Source organism: Dermacentor silvarum, chromosome 10, assembly GCF_013339745.2.
Source record: "Dermacentor silvarum isolate Dsil-2018 chromosome 10, BIME_Dsil_1.4, whole genome shotgun sequence".
NCBI lineage: Eukaryota > Metazoa > Arthropoda > Arachnida > Ixodida > Ixodidae > Dermacentor > Dermacentor silvarum.
In genome coordinates, this window is record NC_051163.1 from 32,460,187 (window position 1) to 32,479,483 (window position 19,297).

General features: G+C 44.2%; 1 protein-coding gene across 2 annotated transcripts; it reads left to right on the forward strand.

The window, feature by feature from the left end:
* Positions 1-229: 229 nt before the first annotated feature.
* LOC119466045 (calcium and integrin-binding protein 1) lies at positions 230-15,763 on the forward strand. 2 transcript variants are annotated; one of them, XM_037726542.2, is made up of 6 exons: positions 237-593; positions 694-728; positions 2,682-2,929; positions 9,850-9,965; positions 11,746-11,834; positions 12,997-15,763. In XM_037726542.2, exons 1-6 carry the CDS (start codon positions 543-545, stop codon positions 13,016-13,018), a joined length of 561 nt encoding a protein of 186 aa, XP_037582470.1. In that variant the 5' UTR covers positions 237-542; the 3' UTR covers positions 13,019-15,763. The 2 variants fall into 2 exon arrangements, with proteins under 2 accessions (XP_049513317.1, XP_037582470.1); XM_049657360.1 differs by lacking the exons at positions 11,746-11,834; positions 12,997-15,763 and adding an exon at positions 10,358-11,136 and having other exon boundaries at positions 230-593.
* Positions 15,764-19,297: the final 3,534 nt, after the last annotated feature.

Sequence of the window (19,297 nt, forward strand, 5' to 3'; positions counted from 1 at the left end):
GTGACGCAGCCGACGCAGCTGCTGTCGTCGAAAAAAAAATATATATATATATAACGGCGAGACCCTGGCGAGACGCGCAGCGCTTTACGAGCGGCAAACACGATCGTTCAATCAGCTGTCACGAACGGCGCACTCGACGACAAAAGCGAAAGAAACTATAGCAAAAACAAACAAAAGGAGAAGCGTGCGAAATGCGAGCGCGGATGCCTGTTGCTGAGTCACCGCGCGTGCCACGCACACCGCGATGAGCGCTTTGTTTTGGTTTAGTGTGCGCATGGATGCAGCGTAGAAATGGAGTGTCTTAATGTATCTCTCGGTCCTTATTTCGGTGGGTCACTTGGCACATTCTCTACAACCTGGCGTTGCGGGGAGGCTGTTCAAGAAAGTTCCTGACGTAGTACCTGGCGGGCGCTGGTCGCTTGCCAAGAAGACGACACTCCTTTCGACGTCGACGGGTTTTTACATTTGTGCTTCCTTCCTCGCGCTGTGCCTTCCTCTCGCGTTGGTTCGCTCAATAGCCGTCGTTTAGGCTTTCTTTTGTCATGGGCCAGCAACACAGCGTTTTCACGGAGGAAGAGCTCGACGATTATCAGGTAGGATGAAGGATAGAAACGCTACCATGCAGCGCTCGTGGAGATCTATTTTAACCGACTCCATATAATGGTTCTCTCTCTTTTTTTTCTGTTCCTGCAGGATCTGACTTTTTTCACCAAGAGCGAGATAATCGTGTAAGCGGACGACGGCGATTTTTGCCGGCTATTTTTTTGTTTGCTTTTTACGAACTATATGCATGCCGTGCGACCCGGAACACGGATGGAATGTCGTCAGCGCGCTTTCGACTGAGGGCGTGCGTTTTTGACCTCGAGTGTGTATATAGTGACATTGTGTTTCAATCTCGCTACGCGCGTCGTCGGGTTTCGCTCTATATTGACGTCACGCATTGGCAGCAGCTAAGTTACAAATTCCGTCGGCAAAAAAATAAAATGGAAAATAAACAGCTTTTGCGTAAACTGCAATTGCTCATGCTAAAAAGGACAGCATAACAAAAGGTTGCTCTTATTTAGCACGAATAAACCAGTAGCAGCCATTACTTTTATTTCTTTTTGTCATTGTGTGATGCAAGTGAAGTGAAGCTAGCTGAAGTGTCGGGTGTATGACACTCGCTCTGCGGTGTCACACGACCACTTTTGATCGCGGTCAAGCCCGATCCGGATCGAAATTCTCGACTGCGATCGGAGAGGAGCCATTCACGACCGAGAAATTCGATCTGGGTCGATCTTGATCGCGATCAAAAGTGCGCCGTGTGACACCCGTATTAAAGAACTGTGCAATAATTTATTGCATCTCAGTGGGTATAGATACCATGAGTGTTTAGGATTCACTAGTCTACAATAGTCTGCATACGTAATAATTTTGTAGGGACTGAAATAAAGTTAAGCTATGAGGTAAGATTCAATTAATGCAGTAAGTGCTACCCTATATATATGTAGATCGCTGCATGGGGAAGATTATGATTGTGCAGTAATCATGATCAACATACAGCAACACAATAAACAGCTAGTGTTAATTCTTCTCTATGTCTATTTTGTGCGCATGGATAATGTAAAATCAGAAATGTCACCGAAACCAATGAGCAAACACTAATTTTTAACACTGAAGTTTGAACAAAAACAGTCGTAGCAACACATCTCATCAACATTTACACAGCTGAGGAATCTGAGGTGCTTTTCTCTGGTGTGGGCCTCTTAAAAATATTCTGCTGCATGTTGCATTCCAGTATACTGAAAGACTTGAGAAAGTTTTGCATGATCATTTAGGGCCTCAATATGTCACCCTATATGCAGCTTGTTTGTATTATTAAATTGTTCTGTATGGTTACATGTATGTGCAAATGTTGTGTATTAATTGTGACCTGATTGGATAATGGGAGTGATTCATAGGGTTTAATGTGTCTTAGAAAGCAACGTAGGGGCCAGGGTTGCAAGGGGCTCCATTTTAATTTTGATCACCTGGATTTCTTGTATATGTGCTCGTACATTTAAGTACGGAAGCATTTTTGCATTCCACCCACATCAGAATTCAGCACTGTGTGCATTACATCATGCTAATACTCATTCACGAGTACACTGACTATATGAACGTCAATGTTGACTGGTAGAATGGGTGTGATTAGGAACCTGCGTAATGATCGAGTAGCTTTTTCATTAAATGTTTTAGCCTTATTAAACACCTTTATGACAGGTGTGTGTGTTTAGCCACCACAACAATTTGAAAGCAGTTTTGGTATTCCGTTTTGTCTTGCTCGAGAGAGTATGGTACACTGTTAAAGGGAACACCTAAAATGCTAGCAAAGTGAACAAGGCAGAAGCAGCAGTTGTTCAGCTTTATCGGAAAAGAGAGTCTCCTGTGAAGCGCAAGGCACACATTCGTGCATGCAAATATAGCCTGTAAGATTTTATGTGATAGTATCTCTGCTGCAATCGATGACTAAGTTTTGAATTCTGTGTTCATTTTAAAAGCGTACTGTACATTTTTGTTCATCATAACAGGGGAACACAATTGGGTTTAATCAAATCTTACGCCATGCCTCAACTAAGGATGGAGTTACCAACAGCCAAATCAAACACACATGCCAGAAGCATTCATTTGAGCTCGGTTCACCTTTCTAACTTTCTCTGCAGAGCGTACGAGAGGTTCAAGCAGCTGGCGCCAGAGGTGGTGTCCAAGGACCGAAATGCCAAACTGCCGATGGACAAAATCCTCAACATGCCAGAGCTGGGAGTGAACCCCTTCCGAGACCGGATATGCAAGGTCTTCTCATCAAGCAACGATGGCCACATGACCTTCGAGGACTTCCTGGACATGATGTCGGTCTTCAGCGACAAGGCGCCGCGGAGCGTGAAGACAGAATATGCTTTCCAGATATTCGGTGCGTTACTTGCAATCCTTCAAAACTGTGCTCATTTAGAATTGCAGTGTTGCATTGCATGTGTATCTTTTGAGGTTAGCATAGGAAAGGAACACATAAGTGGTATCGACAAATCTCGTGTCACGTTTTCCGATCGCTGTTGCTGCTGTGGCAGCTGCGAAGGATGCTGGTGGTGATAGCCTCCCTATAAGATTGAATGACGGCAACTGTGGTTGTAAGTTCTATAATTTATGTTTTACACATAATTTCATGTGTATTTTTTATGTCAAACCGTCAAATTGAGTGAAAAAGCCGGCGTTCAGAGCAGTGAAACGGCACCTAAATTCCCATTGGCTGCAACGCCACATCACAAGCGCACTTTGATGGAGCAGAGCAGGCGAAAGGGAACACCTGCAGCTGCGGCAGCGTGCCAGGTGTTGCGTGAGGGGTGAGGGCATCGCCGTGATGCCACGTCACCCTCGCTCTCGTTCTCAGAAGCCTGTGTTATCCACGTGTTTCTTGTCTGCACAAGCTCTCGCCTGCGTTCTAACTGCTCCTTGCTAAGGCCGAATCAAAACGCGCTCGCTTGCCCGCAAAGTGTTCATAAGACAAAGGACCAATCAGTGGCATTCAAATGGAGAACATTCATGCTCATGGCTGGTTGTCACTTTGCACTGGATATATTCTGAGTGGTAGTACCAGAGTCCTTTGATACTTTTACTGGTCACGAAACTTCTGTCACGCTATACGAGAGCTTCATATGCTGCCAACTTAGACTGTGTGGTGGCGCCTCCGGTTCAGAGGGGGCACATGTGTTGAGGGGGCACTTGGCAAGCGGCAAAGCAGCTGGCCGGTGCGTTCGTGTGATTTTGGTAGCAGCTTTGCGTGCTCTTTTTGCCTTTTATCATGGGCAGAAAAGCTTGAATCAACCGCCGAAAGAAAACATCGCAATGACAGTGTGATTGCTCCAGCAACACACACGCACCAGGCACGCACGCACACACACACACACACACACACACACACACACACACACACACACACACACACACACACACACCGAGTGCCCCAGCTGTTTGCCAAGCTGTCAAAAGAATTATGGTTGATCCTTCTTTCACAGGAATCGGTAGGACTCAAAAGTGAAAGATGTCTTCACAGAAGCTGTTGCATGTTTGCTTCATTAACTCACGGTCTGCTGCAGACCGTGAGTTAATGATTTGCGGGCCGGCGACCGTGTTGCATGTTTGCTTGGCGTGCGGCGTCCTGTTGAAGAGCGGCAGCTGCCGAGATGCTTCGGCAACGATACGAGCATTTTGGTCTGACTCCGTAGTGTCTTGGGCAGCCAGTTGAGTTATGATGCGCTCAGCTTCAGGAATGCGAGTGGCAGAGTTCGCAGCACGCGCCACTAAAGTCCCTAGATATTTCTTGCATTTAAAAAACAAAAAAAGAGAGTAGGAAATCTAGGGACTTTAGGCGCCACGAATGTGCAAAGGCGTTCTGCTTCACATTAGTGTGTCTCTTGCCGGGCCAAAGCGAGATTCGCTCGTTGACGCGCCATTGCCTTTCTTTGCCACATAGCGCAGCAGTTATCTTAGTTGGGGCCATCGCAAGCGAAGCAGTAGGCGGCGTGTAAGCACTGCTGATGCATGTTGAAGCTGCACTCCGTAGGTGACGAGGCACCACAGGCTAAACCGACGCGAAAGACAAACCATGTGCCGAAAGTGCCAACACCAGGCTAGACTGCGTTGGAGCCTCCACTGTACTGTGACTACCGAAGTGCCCCCTGTTGGCGCTCGTTAGTGTGACGATGCAGTACAGTGTAGACCGTTTATAACGTAAGTGTGATGATGTGGATAGTGGCGTGCGGTGGCGAGAATACCTGCTTCGAATGATAATTGTGTTGTGGCTACAAGAAGAGGATTGGTGATGATGGTAATGGAAGATGACGACACGTGCCACGAACGAAGAAGCGACACGAGAGCACGCAGAGCGTGAGAGCGAGCGGCAGCCTCGAACGCAAGCTCGCAAACGGCGGCTCCAGGCTCGGGTACTGGCGACCGGGTATCCTGCTACCGTGCGGACCTGGTCAGGGATCCAGTTCGTGGCTGGGCTTTCCTGCGCGCCAGCGGCCTGCTGTGATAGCGGCCTAGGGCAGTGCTTCCTGCTGGCCACCGGGGCGCCTGAGCTACCTGTCCGCCGACCGAGCGTGCCGTTTTAGCAGCCGAGGCGTTGCAGGTCAGGCATTACTGGCCAGTACAGCAGTGGCCTGGTGCTCTACCGGCCTGCTGTTTCTCCTGCTTCCACGTCGCGACAAGGAGTGGCGTGGTGCGACAAGGTGCGACGCGACAGCAGCGACGTAGCCACAACAGCGCTCTACCGTCACAACCACCGTCACGGGCACCACAATGACGATGTATACGGGCGAGTGCTAGGCACGTGCTTTATATGGAAGGACAACTTCCGAACTATAGCCACGTACATGTGTATGTAAATCATCTGTATCGTGTTAGCGTGTCAGTTTAAAGTCTGTGTTTCGTGTACCAAGCTCCCGTCTGCCTGGAAACCGGCGAGTTTGTCGTTGTTTCCTCATCACAGTAAGTCGCCAGAGTCGTGAATATCTGAACTATAAGCGGTACGCACTATAACTAAAACAATTTTTTTGCCCTGCACGTATGCAAAACATGTAGACCAAGCAGCCGCGCGTATCCGAGAATCGAAGCGTGCGACTGGGAATTTTGCATCCGTTTAAATTTACGAACGTTGAAAGGTTAATGTCCAAGTACCCATGATTTTCGCATAAAGCAGACAAAGTAATAATATAAAAAAAAGTCAGTTTCGTCTGAAAGGCGAAGCATTAATTGCGATAGCAAATTAGTAGAGAGCTATAAGGAGTAGGGATAGTAGTTTTATCGGCTGCATAAACTTGAAACATTCGCTTACTAACTGAATTAACAAGCGTGGTGTCAACGCGCACAAGCAAACATGAATAGACTCGATGACCGCAGACAACCACTGTCAAAACGCGGGCGTGGGGAAATGCGGCCGCCGCAGTGAGTGAAGGTTCGTGTGGTCTATCGCTTCAACGGAAACTGAGCGGCGTAAGCACAGCCCATACAAAGGTCAGAGCCGTGTGGAGATCGCTATCAAGATACGGTGCACGCGACAACACCGACAGCCGGCACAGGCGCAAAGTAGAAGAACGCATTTGTTGGCAGAGTAGAAGCCGCCCTCCCCCCCCTCCCTCCCTCCCGTGCTGCCTTCCCGCTTTGCTCCTTTCGCGTGGGACATTGCGTCGCCAGTTCCCCTTGCGCCCGGTTGCAAGATACGCATTTGGTGCCGCAGCGCAGCGTCGCCCCCCCTCCCTCCCTCCCATGCCCCTACGGCCTTTCAAGCGATGTAAGTCGCGTTTGCTCTCCACTGTGCGTTCACTCTCCGTGAAGGCGCACGCTCCCACGCGCTTTCACTCGCACATACGGTGTGCGGCGACGATTTTATCGCCCTTGGACTCATGCTCCACCTCTCATGCTCCTCTGCATCGCCCTCGTTGATCTCCTCTCCTATCGGTGGGCGCACCTCGTTGAGAAGCGTGCTCGCTACCGCCCTTGTCGGCAAGATTTTCCTGCGGAAGCCGCATTATAACCGGTATTTCGTCTCACGCGGCTGCATTGTAAGCGGTATGCGTATACATGGAGTGCTATGGGAAAATTAACAGGAGTCTGAAAAGACTACTATATCAGGTCCTGCACTATAAGCGGTTACATTATAAGTGGTCTATACTGTACTTCGCTTCACTGCTCCTAGGTGGCGGCGCCATCCCTGTCAACCATAGAGTTTCCTACAATAATTACTAGAGGGATACTCTGGCGCTGCGATCGTTCAGCCACCATGGGAACGATGAGAAGTACATGGATTTGTCTGATGTTCGTGCTTGTGGATTCAGACGCTCCTGTGGCTTTGTTTATTATACGCTTTATCTGCCTTCACTGTCCTTAATTTCAGAGCAATGTATACCTCTATAAGTGCAGAATACTCTGCAAACACGCACAATTGCTACTAATTGCAGCAGTTCAGCCTGTCGAGGTGGCCAAATCGAAACGCATCAGGCGTCTCAATGCGCTGACTTGCCCGCGAGAAATCGATAAGGGCGTTCTAAGCCTGAGTGTCGATGCATGCATCCGTGGCATAATGGTTTCAATGTCAGGGCTTCTGTACAGGTCCTGGGTTCGATCCTGCTGTGGGACCTTTTAATAATAAACCTTTAATAATGTTTATTTAATTATTTATTACTCAGTACTTCGTTGAAGTTTACAAAGTCAAGTTACAAAGTTACAAGTTTACAAGTTTACAAAGTCACGAAGCCGTTTGAAGCTAGAAAGACGAAGTTTAGGTGAACCCATATACTTCCCATAATTCCCATGCTGGCACAAGTGCCTACATGTGCCATCCATCGATTTGGCCACCCCGACAGGCTGAACTGCTGCAATTATACTTCCCATAATTCCCATGCTAGCACAAGTGCCTACGTGTGCCATCCCGATGGATGGCACATGTAGGCACTTGTGCCAGAGTTTCCTCGAGTAATTATTGTATCCATTTCTATGCTGTCAGCAAAACATATTTTACTCGTTGCCGCCGAACATTACCTCCGTAACGCAAGTTCATCACGGAACCCGGCATAAAACGCTTTCGTCTTTAAAAAAAAGAAGGAAAAGTAATGGTGCAAGGTATGAGACCAACAGTGTTCGGTTGTCAGGCCGTACTTTTATTTTCTTTAACAGCTTGGCTAACGTTAGCTGAAACACCCTATATTATTGCGATAGCACTTATATGGACACTCAAAAGCAGATTTCTGCCGTCGGCGTCGCCGTCGCCGTGAGGTTCCGTATGACGTCATTTGGAGAAGAAATCGTCGCCGCGCGCCGAACGCTGTATGTGCGAGTGAAAGGGCGCGAGGGGCGCGTCTTTCACGGGGAGTGAACGCACGGCGGAGAACAAACTCGCGTTCTGCGCCGTGCTCGCTTAAGGGCTGCAGAAGTAGGCGTCTCTGTTCTCCTTCACAATCACCATGTATGTAGAGCAAATGCGCCTTCTTCCAACGAGCGAGAGGCCGTGGGGGAGGGGGAGGGAAGGGAGGCGACGTTTAGCTGCGGCACGCAGTGCCTATTTATATCAGAGGCTCCGGCAACAGTCACCAACGCCGCACGCATTTTGAGCGAACGCGGGCAAAACGCCGATGGCGTCGACAACAGTTCTGTGTGTTGTTGCTACCAAAGCCGCTCACCTTACTTCGTATGACATTGCTGTGTTGCTATCGCATTCATTGCTTCGCCCTTAGGGCGAAACTGTGACATTTTTTATTAGTACTTTTAGGGTGTGTTTAAGCATGCTTCCGAAGTTGAAATACATGATTGTCAGCCCTTGCCAGCCGTACAAATCGAGGTTGAGGCTGTGTCGATCTCCGTGCACTGTGCACGGAGTACGGAGATCACGGTCATGGTTAATCTCCGTGCTCCGTGTACATTATTCGGAAAAAAACATAACGCCTGCACTGCGTCTGCTCCTTGACATTCATTTCAAGTGTTGCGCTGGGCCTGCACCGAAGAAATTGAGCTGCACAATTTCCGAATTCTTGTCAACAGGTTCACAGCGATACAGGCGAATCGAACTAACCTCATATTTGAAAATCAGCAAGTCTTGCAATATTCCATTGTTCTGTGTCAGCGCTGCGTGGTTTATACAGTGCTTGAAGTGAACAACTAACTTTGGCAGTACGTGCAGGTGTGAACAAATTCACTGGTTGAATAAATCGGTATTCAAATGCGGGAAGTTGCACGCGCTCTAACTGTCCCTTACTGCAGATATGCTATATGTCTTGTAAAGAATGACAAAAAAAAAGCGAGCAGCATGTATAGAAATCAGAAGCGAAAATTACATGACAGCCACGTTGGTGCAGGGACGAATGTGTCATTGGAGTGTGGCAACAAAATAATCTAACTTCTCTGTCAACTACTCCACTCTTGCCAACATGGCCGTTGACGCAAGACAGCTGTTGCAGGAAGTTGAAAGACCAAAATCGGCATAGTGTCGGCCTAGTGCGATCAGGCCTAAACCCATCCAAACAATTCTAATGCGCCAAAGCAAGCCGATGACACCGGCAATCGTAGCCTCTTCATCTGCAGTGGCGCCCCTAGTGGCAGCTGGTCTCCCTAGAGCAAACTTGGCCTGAAGTTTCGCGACTAGTGGAAAAGTAGTAAAGGGCTCTGTTGCATTCTGGCCATGTACAGTACAGTCCACCATTAAAGATCGAGAACATGCAGATATTGTTTTGCTATTGATTATTGCTGAGACAAGGCATAGCCCACAAATTTGTTTTTATGCGTAGCTACGTCCAGCTGATTGTATCAGGCAGTTCTTCCCGAGAAAAACGTAAAAACTGTTCCAGTTGGCTTTGTTACTGCATAGGTGTTCTCTTTAAAGGTTGACTGTAGTGTACATTGATTCTATCTTGTAAATTAAAAAAAAAATTTGTTTCAATCTCTTGGTTGCTAAAAGTGCTTGTTTATTCATAACGAATTTTATGCTGGACGCTGGTTTTACACGATCACGCTGTGTTTGGCACTTGTTCTTGGCAGAGACAGTGAGCAACAGACAGTGCAGAGCAAACACGGAAAAAAAAAAAAAAAAAAAAAAAACTAACGTATTGTGCCACATCCTATTTCATAATGCTTAATCCATTCCGACTGCCTTGACAATGCGCCACAATAACTCTGTAAATGGCCCACTTTTATTTACACGCCACGATGACCCCTACGTGACATCACCTTCACTAGGAGTCCATTGTAAATCAGCATCGCCAGCCTTAAAACTGCATTCCTTTTTGCGGTGCCTACCCAAGTGCTGGCGAACGTGGTCTTCAGCCTAATTTTGGCTACACTTTTCAGACTTCAATGAGGATGACATGATATCTACTGAGGACCTGAAGCAAGTCATCGGCCGACTGACGCAGAGAGGCGGACAGGTGTTCGCAGACTACGAAGTCAAACAGCTGGTCGAAAATGTAAGTGGATCAACAGTAATTGGTGCGCCCACCTTAGTGGCGTAGTGGCTTGGCTTAGTGGCTATTGCATTCTGCTGCTGAAACCAAAGTTGCTGGTTCGATTCCACGGACACGGCAACCGCATTCCAATGATGGCAAAATGTAAAAATGCTCGTGTGCCTAGATTCAGATGCACGTTAGAGAACCCCCGGATGACTGAAATTAAACCAGAGTCTCCACTATGGTACCTTGTATAGTCGATTCATGTTAACTCGAACCTTGCTGGACTGCAAGATTTGACCGAATTATCCTAAAGGTCGAATTAACAAGCGGCGGCAAAATTAACAAATTCAAATCTTTTTCATTGCTTGAAGTACAACGTAATAATATCTTTCTGCTTCTTGTTCTTGAAGCGCATCTTGACCAGCATGCAGCAAAGGCAGGACACTGCATGAAGCGGGAACTGATGGCTTCACAGGCAGAATGAGCGTCAGCCACTAAAAGATCAAAGTGAAACAGCTTCAAGCTTGAAACCGTGGTGCCATCTTCCCTTAGTTTATTGTGTTTTCAAGCTTTTGGTAATCGCAGCGTGCATTAGGGCGTGCCGTGCCGCTGGAGGTCAAATTCTTCAATGCGGCTTGCCTTCGCGTTTGAAATATAAAGAGGTTTTCTTCCATACCTCTCAATGCATGGTTTCTCGCTAGGACTTTCCAGTGCGTTCGAAATTAGCGAAAGTCTAATTAACCGAAGCCAAATTAACGGGAGTCGGCTGTAATTTGAACCTGCCGCTGTCGCTTAGCGCCAATGGTGTTGCATGGCTAAACACGGGGTCACGGGTTCCAACCTGGCCATGGCGGCTGCATTCTGATAAGGGCAAAATGCAGAAACACTTGTGTACTTAGGTTTAGGTGCATGCTAAAGAAACCCAGATGGTGAAATTAGTCTGGAGCCCCCCATTATGGCGCACCTCCTAATCACATTGTCGTTTTAGCACGTAAAACCCCAGAATTTAATTTTTTTTGTGTGATTTAAACAATTATTGCTACAGCTCTTGATCTCTTTAAAAGATCCGTGTCAGAAAACATGGTTTGCATTGTGCAACAGGTGTTTATTACTATACTTGCTGACAATATTCTGCAGCAACGAAGGGAAGCTACAGGCGTTGACTGCACATGTATTACTGCGCCTAATAGTCTGGTGGTGTGATAGGTTCTTGCGTTTCTAAATACTAAAGTAGCGTAGCTTGCTACTCGCAACAATTTCGCACTTGCCAAAACAAAAAAGTGTGAAGTGATAATATAAAATAAGGACATAACACTGAGTGGTGTATTTTATGTCTTATATTAATACAAGTTCTGCAGTAAAAAATTATGCCCGTGTTCTCTTTCCCGGCGTAAACAAGCACGGTTGAGATAGTAGGACTATTTTCAAGAACACTGTCATGCGTGTACAATTTCCAGCTTTATATAGGTGACCAATTTAGTCCCAAGCAAACTGTCATAAACCGTCCAAGAATTTTTATTTTTGTGAAGAGGTAAAGAAAAGTTAGCTGCTTTGTTACAAGGAAGGAGAGGAAGGAAGTTCAAATCAAACTTTTGTAAACCTTGACACAGCATTAGTAAAAACATAAAACAAGCCAGAATTCGTAAGCTTTATGGAAAACTTTTGTATGGCAGGTATGGCGATACATGAATATCATAACTTGGCAGGTATGCCAATGTACATGAAGAGCTTGTTTTAGACACATAACCAGGAAACTTCTTTTCCATAGGCCGAACGCGCGGTATGTCCTCTTTTTCAGATTCTCAAGGAATCCGATCTGGATGAAGACAGGCTCCTAGCATTTGCAGAGTTTGAACACGCCATCTCAAAAGCACCTGACTTCATGAAGTGAGTGTCTCCGTGCACATGATCTTAGATGGAAGTTTTGTATAGTACTAGTAAGTGCAACCTAAAAGTACACTAATGACAAGATGATAAGTTCAACAGAATTGGTAAATTACACATCTGGAACACCAGAAATGTCGGTTTTACTGTGAATAGAATCTTGGGAACCGAGAAAATACACAAGAACAAAAGTCTGGCTTGAAGTTTCTATGCTAGCACTTCATGAGATTCATGGGATTTTAACAGCGATAGCTAGGGACTGGTTAATATTTCATCAATAGACAAGTATTGCATTGCATTCTAGAGAAGCCAGGGGCTTAAACTACGAAGCTTCAAGGACTTTTTTTGGACAAGAATGGCTTAATTATGGGGAAATACTTCAAAATATGTCATAGCATTACCACACCGTCATTGCTGTTCAGGTGTGGAGTTCAGCAAAATACACTATTACTTTTCTTCATTAATTACGAACCTCTTCCCATCAAATAAAATGAAAATCAGGTCTTGAACAAATGTGTAAGCAGGCTAAACTAATGTAGCGTTGCTCTTTACTGTACAGTCAAGAAACACAGCATTTGCTGTCTTTGTTAAACCACGAGTCGTGACCAATGTTAATAGTTTACATTTATATAGGCTTTCTTCTTCCTTGCTTCTTGAGATTGCAGTTGTGGTGTAGCTGTCCTCACAACATCCGGAAGTGTGCGCGCGGGGATATCTGCAAGCAGCAACTTGGCCGAAAATAGCAGAAGTCAAACACTGATTATGATGGCAGTTTGTGTTAATGGTATCTGAACATGCAAAGCTATCTAGCATCTCAAGTGCCTAACCAAGCTTAGATAAGAGCGACATCCATTATTTCGTGCTGTCTTTAGAGTGCAGCCTTCTATCTATGGTGAGCCGTCAGCAGTTGCTCTTTGAAGATAGCAAATACAAGATAACAGGAGGGGCTACAAGGGCTGTATTTTGTAGTGTGTTATCAGTTTCATATCATTAGTAATTGATTGTTCTCGTGTGAGCCAATGATGGTATGCAGGAAGAAAGGAAAATAAAAGGAACTGTTCCGAGATATGGTCCTAGTTTCATGGTATTCCTGGAACGTGTACTTTCTAAGTTTTCATGGTGTCATGAAACATACTGACTACTTACTGTTCACCACTTTCAACAGCTCATTCAGGATCAACCTGTGAATGGAGTTGCGGCCGTCGTGAGGAGGAGCAACTTGCAGAGCTTACGACGGAGTATTTCATCAAACTGCCAAAGAATTTCTTTTGGGGACATCGTATTTTCTTGTGGCATTTAACTTCCATCGGTACTCCTAAAATGTTCCTCATTTGGGCATTTTCAGCTTTCTCAATTGTGGAGGCCGTGTTGCTCATTTTTAGAGCAGATTCATTTACACTTGCACAGCATGGGCAGTTTGATGGTGTGTAAAAAGCACTTGTTCGACCTGGAAGTTGTCAAACTTTGCCTTTCACAATTTTATCTTATCTTGAGTGCACGTGGAAGCAGTAGTAGCAGACCTTACAAACTGTTGCAGATTTTCCAGCGACCGATTGTTGAGATAAGTGCTTCTTCAACTGTTGGTGACATCAAGCTTGTTGAAGTCAATGTTTGTAGAGTTATCTGAAGTGTGCGATTGTGTCACATGTCAGCATAGCATGCAGGCTGTCTTAGCAAAAATGTAGTGTTGTCTCCCATGTTCGAGCCGGTCTCTGAATAGAGCGCAAACTCAGACTATGATTAACTAATCTTGTGACGCTGCTATGAGGGCTTGTTTAGACTTGTCTGTGTTTAAGCATGTTTTGTGTCTTGTTTTGAACATTTTCCAACCCTACCACATTACTTCCATGGAACCACTCGGAGAAGAAGCGACCTTCTTTGGAGGCTTTCATAAAAGATGATGTGGTGGAATTCATCTGCTGTTAAATTTCCGATGTAAGGAACTCAAAACGTTGCTTTTATCATGGTACTTTAGATCTGCGATGGCAGCCAAAAATTGAAGCTGGCTGAAAACAGTCTCATCCTCCAGACAGGGTAAATTCCGTGTCAGTGTGAGGAGTCATTACAAATTTTAATGCCATGCCTACCATAAAGTACTAGCGCACAGCTGTGATTAAATATGTGCCTGCGTGCGGCTGAATGTTTGAATCTTCGGCCACAACCATTGCTCACAAGTTAGCTGTATTTACGACTGCCTTTTTAATGCTAGCTTTGGTGTTCCCGGCTAAGAGCTTCTTTTGTTTTCGTCACGCCTTAAGGTGACATTTTGTAGAAAGGATAGAAGCAAAAACGACATTAGTTGTCGCCTCAATTAGTGGTCTGTCAAGTTATATCTAATTGTGGCCATCATAGCTGCGTCTATGACTGCTCGCGCATTTCTTTACTATATTGTTTGTTATGTAGTACAAATCACATTTAGCAGCAGACTTTCTGTGGAGTGGTTGTGATGATAACACATGTTGTTCATATGCACTTTTAAAGTTTGTATAAAAAATTTGTTTTGTTGACAGCTGGGTATCTGCGTAATGATAGTTACTCAATCGTTAATCATATAGTGTTTCCAGTGCTCTGCTTTGCTGTTTATTGACTATTTGTTTTATGATGACTGTATAGTTTGGCACAGTGTTCTTTTAAAAAGTGCCTTCATACTTAAACTGTGCTGCAGAGTATCGCAAGATATTTCAGTTTATGAGTGCAATCTCAAGCCCATGTATTTGTGATAATGCATTCTTGTACCATGAAAAGTATATATTTAAAAGTGTACAACTCATATGTTTCAAGCATATTAATAGCTAGAGTTCCAAGTGGAGTTTCACATTTGATTTCAATGCGAGTAGCATCAGTGTGTCTCGAGACTCATTTGTGTATGTGAGGTAATGAAAACAAAATTGCCTGTAGCTTTGTGGTAACAAAAATTTTGCATATAATGAAATACATATAAAAAATCTTCATTTTCATTAGTACAGTGTTCAAAGTGGTAGTTTTTCATTTGTGAAAAATTTAACAGCATTGAGAAATGTTCGGCTTAAAGTGATCACAGCTTCGTCTTTTACCATAAGTTGCAAGTTCTGGTTGAAGCTTGCCAAAACAATTCAAATAACCAGCTATTATATTCAGATGTCTTTTCGAACTGTTGTAAAGAGTGAAATGCAAATATTAACTTTGTATCTGAAAGGTATGCAAGGTGTATGTACTCTCCTATACAGGAGTACATATTTTTGGGCAGTTGGTCTGACACTGATAATGGGACTGCAGCAATTAAAGCGACTTATACATAGATAGGAAAGGATGGTGCGTTAGTTGAAAGTTAGTGCACCATCAACTTGGCTTTAAATACAGTTGAAAGTCGCTCATGCACTATGATTCCAGATGTATGTACAGCCACATCACTGTGAAAGTTTTTTGCAATACATCCGAGATTGACATTTTTTCAGATGTTGAGACTGTTTCAAGCACTGTTCGGGTATTATGTTATGCTTATTTATTACCAATAGTTATGGCATCATCTTCCTTCGCTGACTGTCACTGAATGGAACACACTGTGGACTTTTGTGTCATATCGCTTCAGTATTCTCAGAGTGCTTTCCTAGCCAAAGTGTTTACATGAATATGCAAATTCTTGAGCATTGTTTTGGTGTTTTGTGCATAACAAAAGCACTGTCATCATCTCGTGATTGAAATCTAATCTACTGGACCAGAAAAAGAAATCGGAATGTAAAATGTCAAGCAAGACAAGAAGCTCACAAAGGAGTCGTGCATTTCAATTTTACAATACGCCTTTTATCGTGTATAATAGACAGGTTAATAACAACATGTGCATCGGGGGAAAAAATCCGATGCATAAAGGTAATACACACATTCTCAAAGCGACACATGGTAACTGCCATATATGTATGTATGCCCAACAATAAAGGTACAATTTTCTTTTCTAATTCTCTTCACAAAATATACTTCCTGTCCTTCAACACACTCTTTCACAACACAGGCTGTTACTTCCCAAGGATGAAAAGTTAAGAGACTATACCTGCGTTTCAAAACGAGTTGTGCAGACTTGGAAGTCGCCTGTTGGCAGACGCACAATTCTAATCATAAACCTGGATTGCTCAGAGAAATAGACATTATTGCCTGAAATTGGAATCTATAATCAACAATTAGCAAAGTTTAACCAGTCAACTTTTTATTTAGTCGAATGCCTTCATAGCGAAGTGCTTGAGGCCTCTGAAATCATTCGTTATACACGGTCACTTCATTGTATAGGTCGGACACTGCATAGCTCTCAATAGAACCGGGAAAAAATTATTCCTTCGTTATACAGTCCATTTCGTTGTAGAGGCACTTGACTAATTACTTTATGGCACATATTGCAATTTATAGATTGCAAGCCAGTGAGTTTATGAGGCACTTGAAATGAATTCGTTCAATATATGCATTCCCAAAGTATGCAACAAAATGCATTGGCCTTCCAGTTACTATTGTCTTATAATACCTAAAAAGGCATTTTGTTAGAAGTAAGTATAGCAGTGCATTCTACCTTTACTTATCTGAAAATTATCTGAAAATCAATGCTAAATTGAAAATTCATTCCAAGTAAATCTGCCTTGAGAAATCACTGGCTTCTATTTGTAAATTGCAATATGTGCCCTAAAGTAATAAGTTTATTAGTCTGCTACACATTTTACTTCTGCAAATAATGTCCACCTCTTCGAGCATTCCAGCTCGAGGATTAGAATTGTGCCAATTGCCAAGGGCAATTTCTTGAAATCTTGTATAACTTTATTTGAAACACATGGCACTGTAGTCCTTGCCACACACACATGCCGAGATAATGCAGTGAAAGCGCATGAAAGCGCAGAGTGCAAATGGGGGAGGAGGATGTCATCTGCACTGAGCTTTCCGGCAAGTACTATAGTGGACAGACGAAGCAGAAATAGGACATTTCAAACATACAAACGAAACATGTGATAGTTTCGGTGATTAATATATATATTTTTTTACAATGGTGCAGCTCGTTTTCTGCTACAAACGATGTGGCTTACAACACAAACCTCTCGTCAAGTGCACTAAACACCACCCCTCCCAAGTTAAATACAGTCTGTCAGCCTGACTGTTCTGTCGCAAGCATTCTTGTTCAGATTCCGTTTGTCCACAACATTACATGTGTGAAACACTACTCATATCTTGAGACATGAGACAGACTATGACATAATTATGTTCTTATCTAGTATATTTTTAGCGCACTTTCTCACGCATGTTTATTAGCTGTCTGGGTGTCATTTAAGTGACTGAAGTTTCATTACCACTGCAACTTTTAATGTTCATTTCCCAATGCCCTTTTTTATTCATAAAGGCATGCAGCATCCGTTGTGGAAAAATCTAGCCAGCGCCAGGTTCACCTTACTTCTTAAAATTCTTTTGCTGTGGTCAGAATCTGGCACAGCAAGGTTCTTTACGCCTGCATACGGCATGCCGTGACAGTGATCACTTCCAAATTGTCAAGTGGCAATGCTAATTTGATAAACAGATAGACTGGAGGGAAATGATTCTTCACAGACTTGTGCCAGCACAAATGCCAGTAAGTGCTACTACTGTGGTATGCCTCGCCCCCCCCAAGCAGTCCTACTACCCGTCATCCAGACGACCCACCCATCAGCTAGCAGAAGACATTCCCACAAGCATTCTGCAGAAACTGGAATCCAAGGCCTTACATTTGCACTGTTGATTAATTATTTTATTTAAGTTTAAGTTTACATGCCCCCATAGGTCTCTGCAGCCATGTAGGCAATGTTTAGTATATGGGCTGTACAAGCTCAGTCAGCATCAAAAGTTTATGGACTGTGGGAGCCGATACAAACATTCAATTTTCAAGCATTTTGTGACCACAACCAGCAGAACCGTACAGTACAGTATATTGCTTGCATAAAATGGTGGAAGCTGGAAATCTGAAGATCAGACAGGCTGTGGAAATATATACAACTTTTTTTTTTAGGATCCTGCAGTCAAAATTTTTCGCGCTGACTCTACATTAGGTGGAAATAAATGTACGTCACCTTTGCGATGCAGTTGATATTGCATAGAACTGTTTCTATAGAGAATGTTACAAGACTAGAAGGACTAGCAGAGGGACAGGATTATAGGCCTTCTGCAGAAACTGGTATTGTGGTCTTATGCTTGCACGTAATTAATTAAAAAAATTATTTCATACTGCAATGCCATCAGTTGGAAAGCGCGAGGTCACAATTGAACCTGAACCACCCAGGAAAGGCTAAGGCTAATGAGGTCCAATTACAAAATGAATATTGTGTTTTCACAGTTGTCTCGATATGAACACTGCCTATAAAGATAAAGCTAATAGTAACATGGAAGCATGTGGCTGGAATTGTCATGCGCATTATCTGTTGGTAAACACCAATGCAGTTGGCAAGAGTATCAGCATGTGATGTGAACTGCAGAAAGCAGACATTTTCAAAGTGCGGCTGTGTTGTGAAGGACATTTGAGTCGTGGTTTTGGCGTGCATCAGCGTGGTCTTAAGATTGGACTCTGGCAATGCAGCTAAAGGTACAAGCCACAGGTGAGCATCCTATCGTTATTGTCTTTGTGCACTTGCAATGCAAGCCAATACTACGACTTATATGTCCTTCACAATATAAACACTGCGTAAAGATGGGTGTACTGTTTTTTTCAGTGCTGTGCTTTTAACTTAGCAACGTCAGCAGATGGGTCTAGTTGGTTCGATGTGACCCAAAATGTAACAGCACAACTTGTGACAAGGACATGAATCAAAGATTAGACAAAGCGCTGACTGTGACTTGGAACAAAGATGAAAACCAAAGTTCAGAGACAAGCAGTTGACTTTCAACTGAAAGCTGCTGCTTGTGTTTGACCTTTGGTTTGTGTTCTTGTAGCAGGTAATGCCATTGCACTGGGGGGGCATGCTTATATGCCCACCAGTTGTGCTGACGCTAATCAGCAAATTATACGTATGATAATGCCAGCTACATGCTCTTGTGATGCTATTAAATCTGAGCTCTCTCTGCGCCTTCCACATTATAAATGCGGCCCAAATGCAGGCATCTGGTTTTTCAAAACACGCTCTTAGACTTTCCAATAACACTAGTGTTTATCAACCGAGACAGCACAGACATTATTGCGGGCTACATGCTTGCATGCTGCTAGGAACAGATCTGAGCTCTGTGCAAAAAGGATACGGACACAAACCAATAAGATACACGAGCGACACACACCCTCAACCTTTTTTGCATGCTCACACACAGCACATAATTCACAGCAAGAGGACTGACCAACTACTAGCCCCTTCTACTGCCCTGTTGTCAATCTTGAAGGTGGGCTTGTGAAGCTTCCTCCACGGATAGGCGTTGTAGCCACATGGGCAGGGCATTTTTAACTTTTCTGTTGATAAATATATAAAAGGCCACCTTCTTTTTGTCGCCCCAAGTAGGTGGGACAT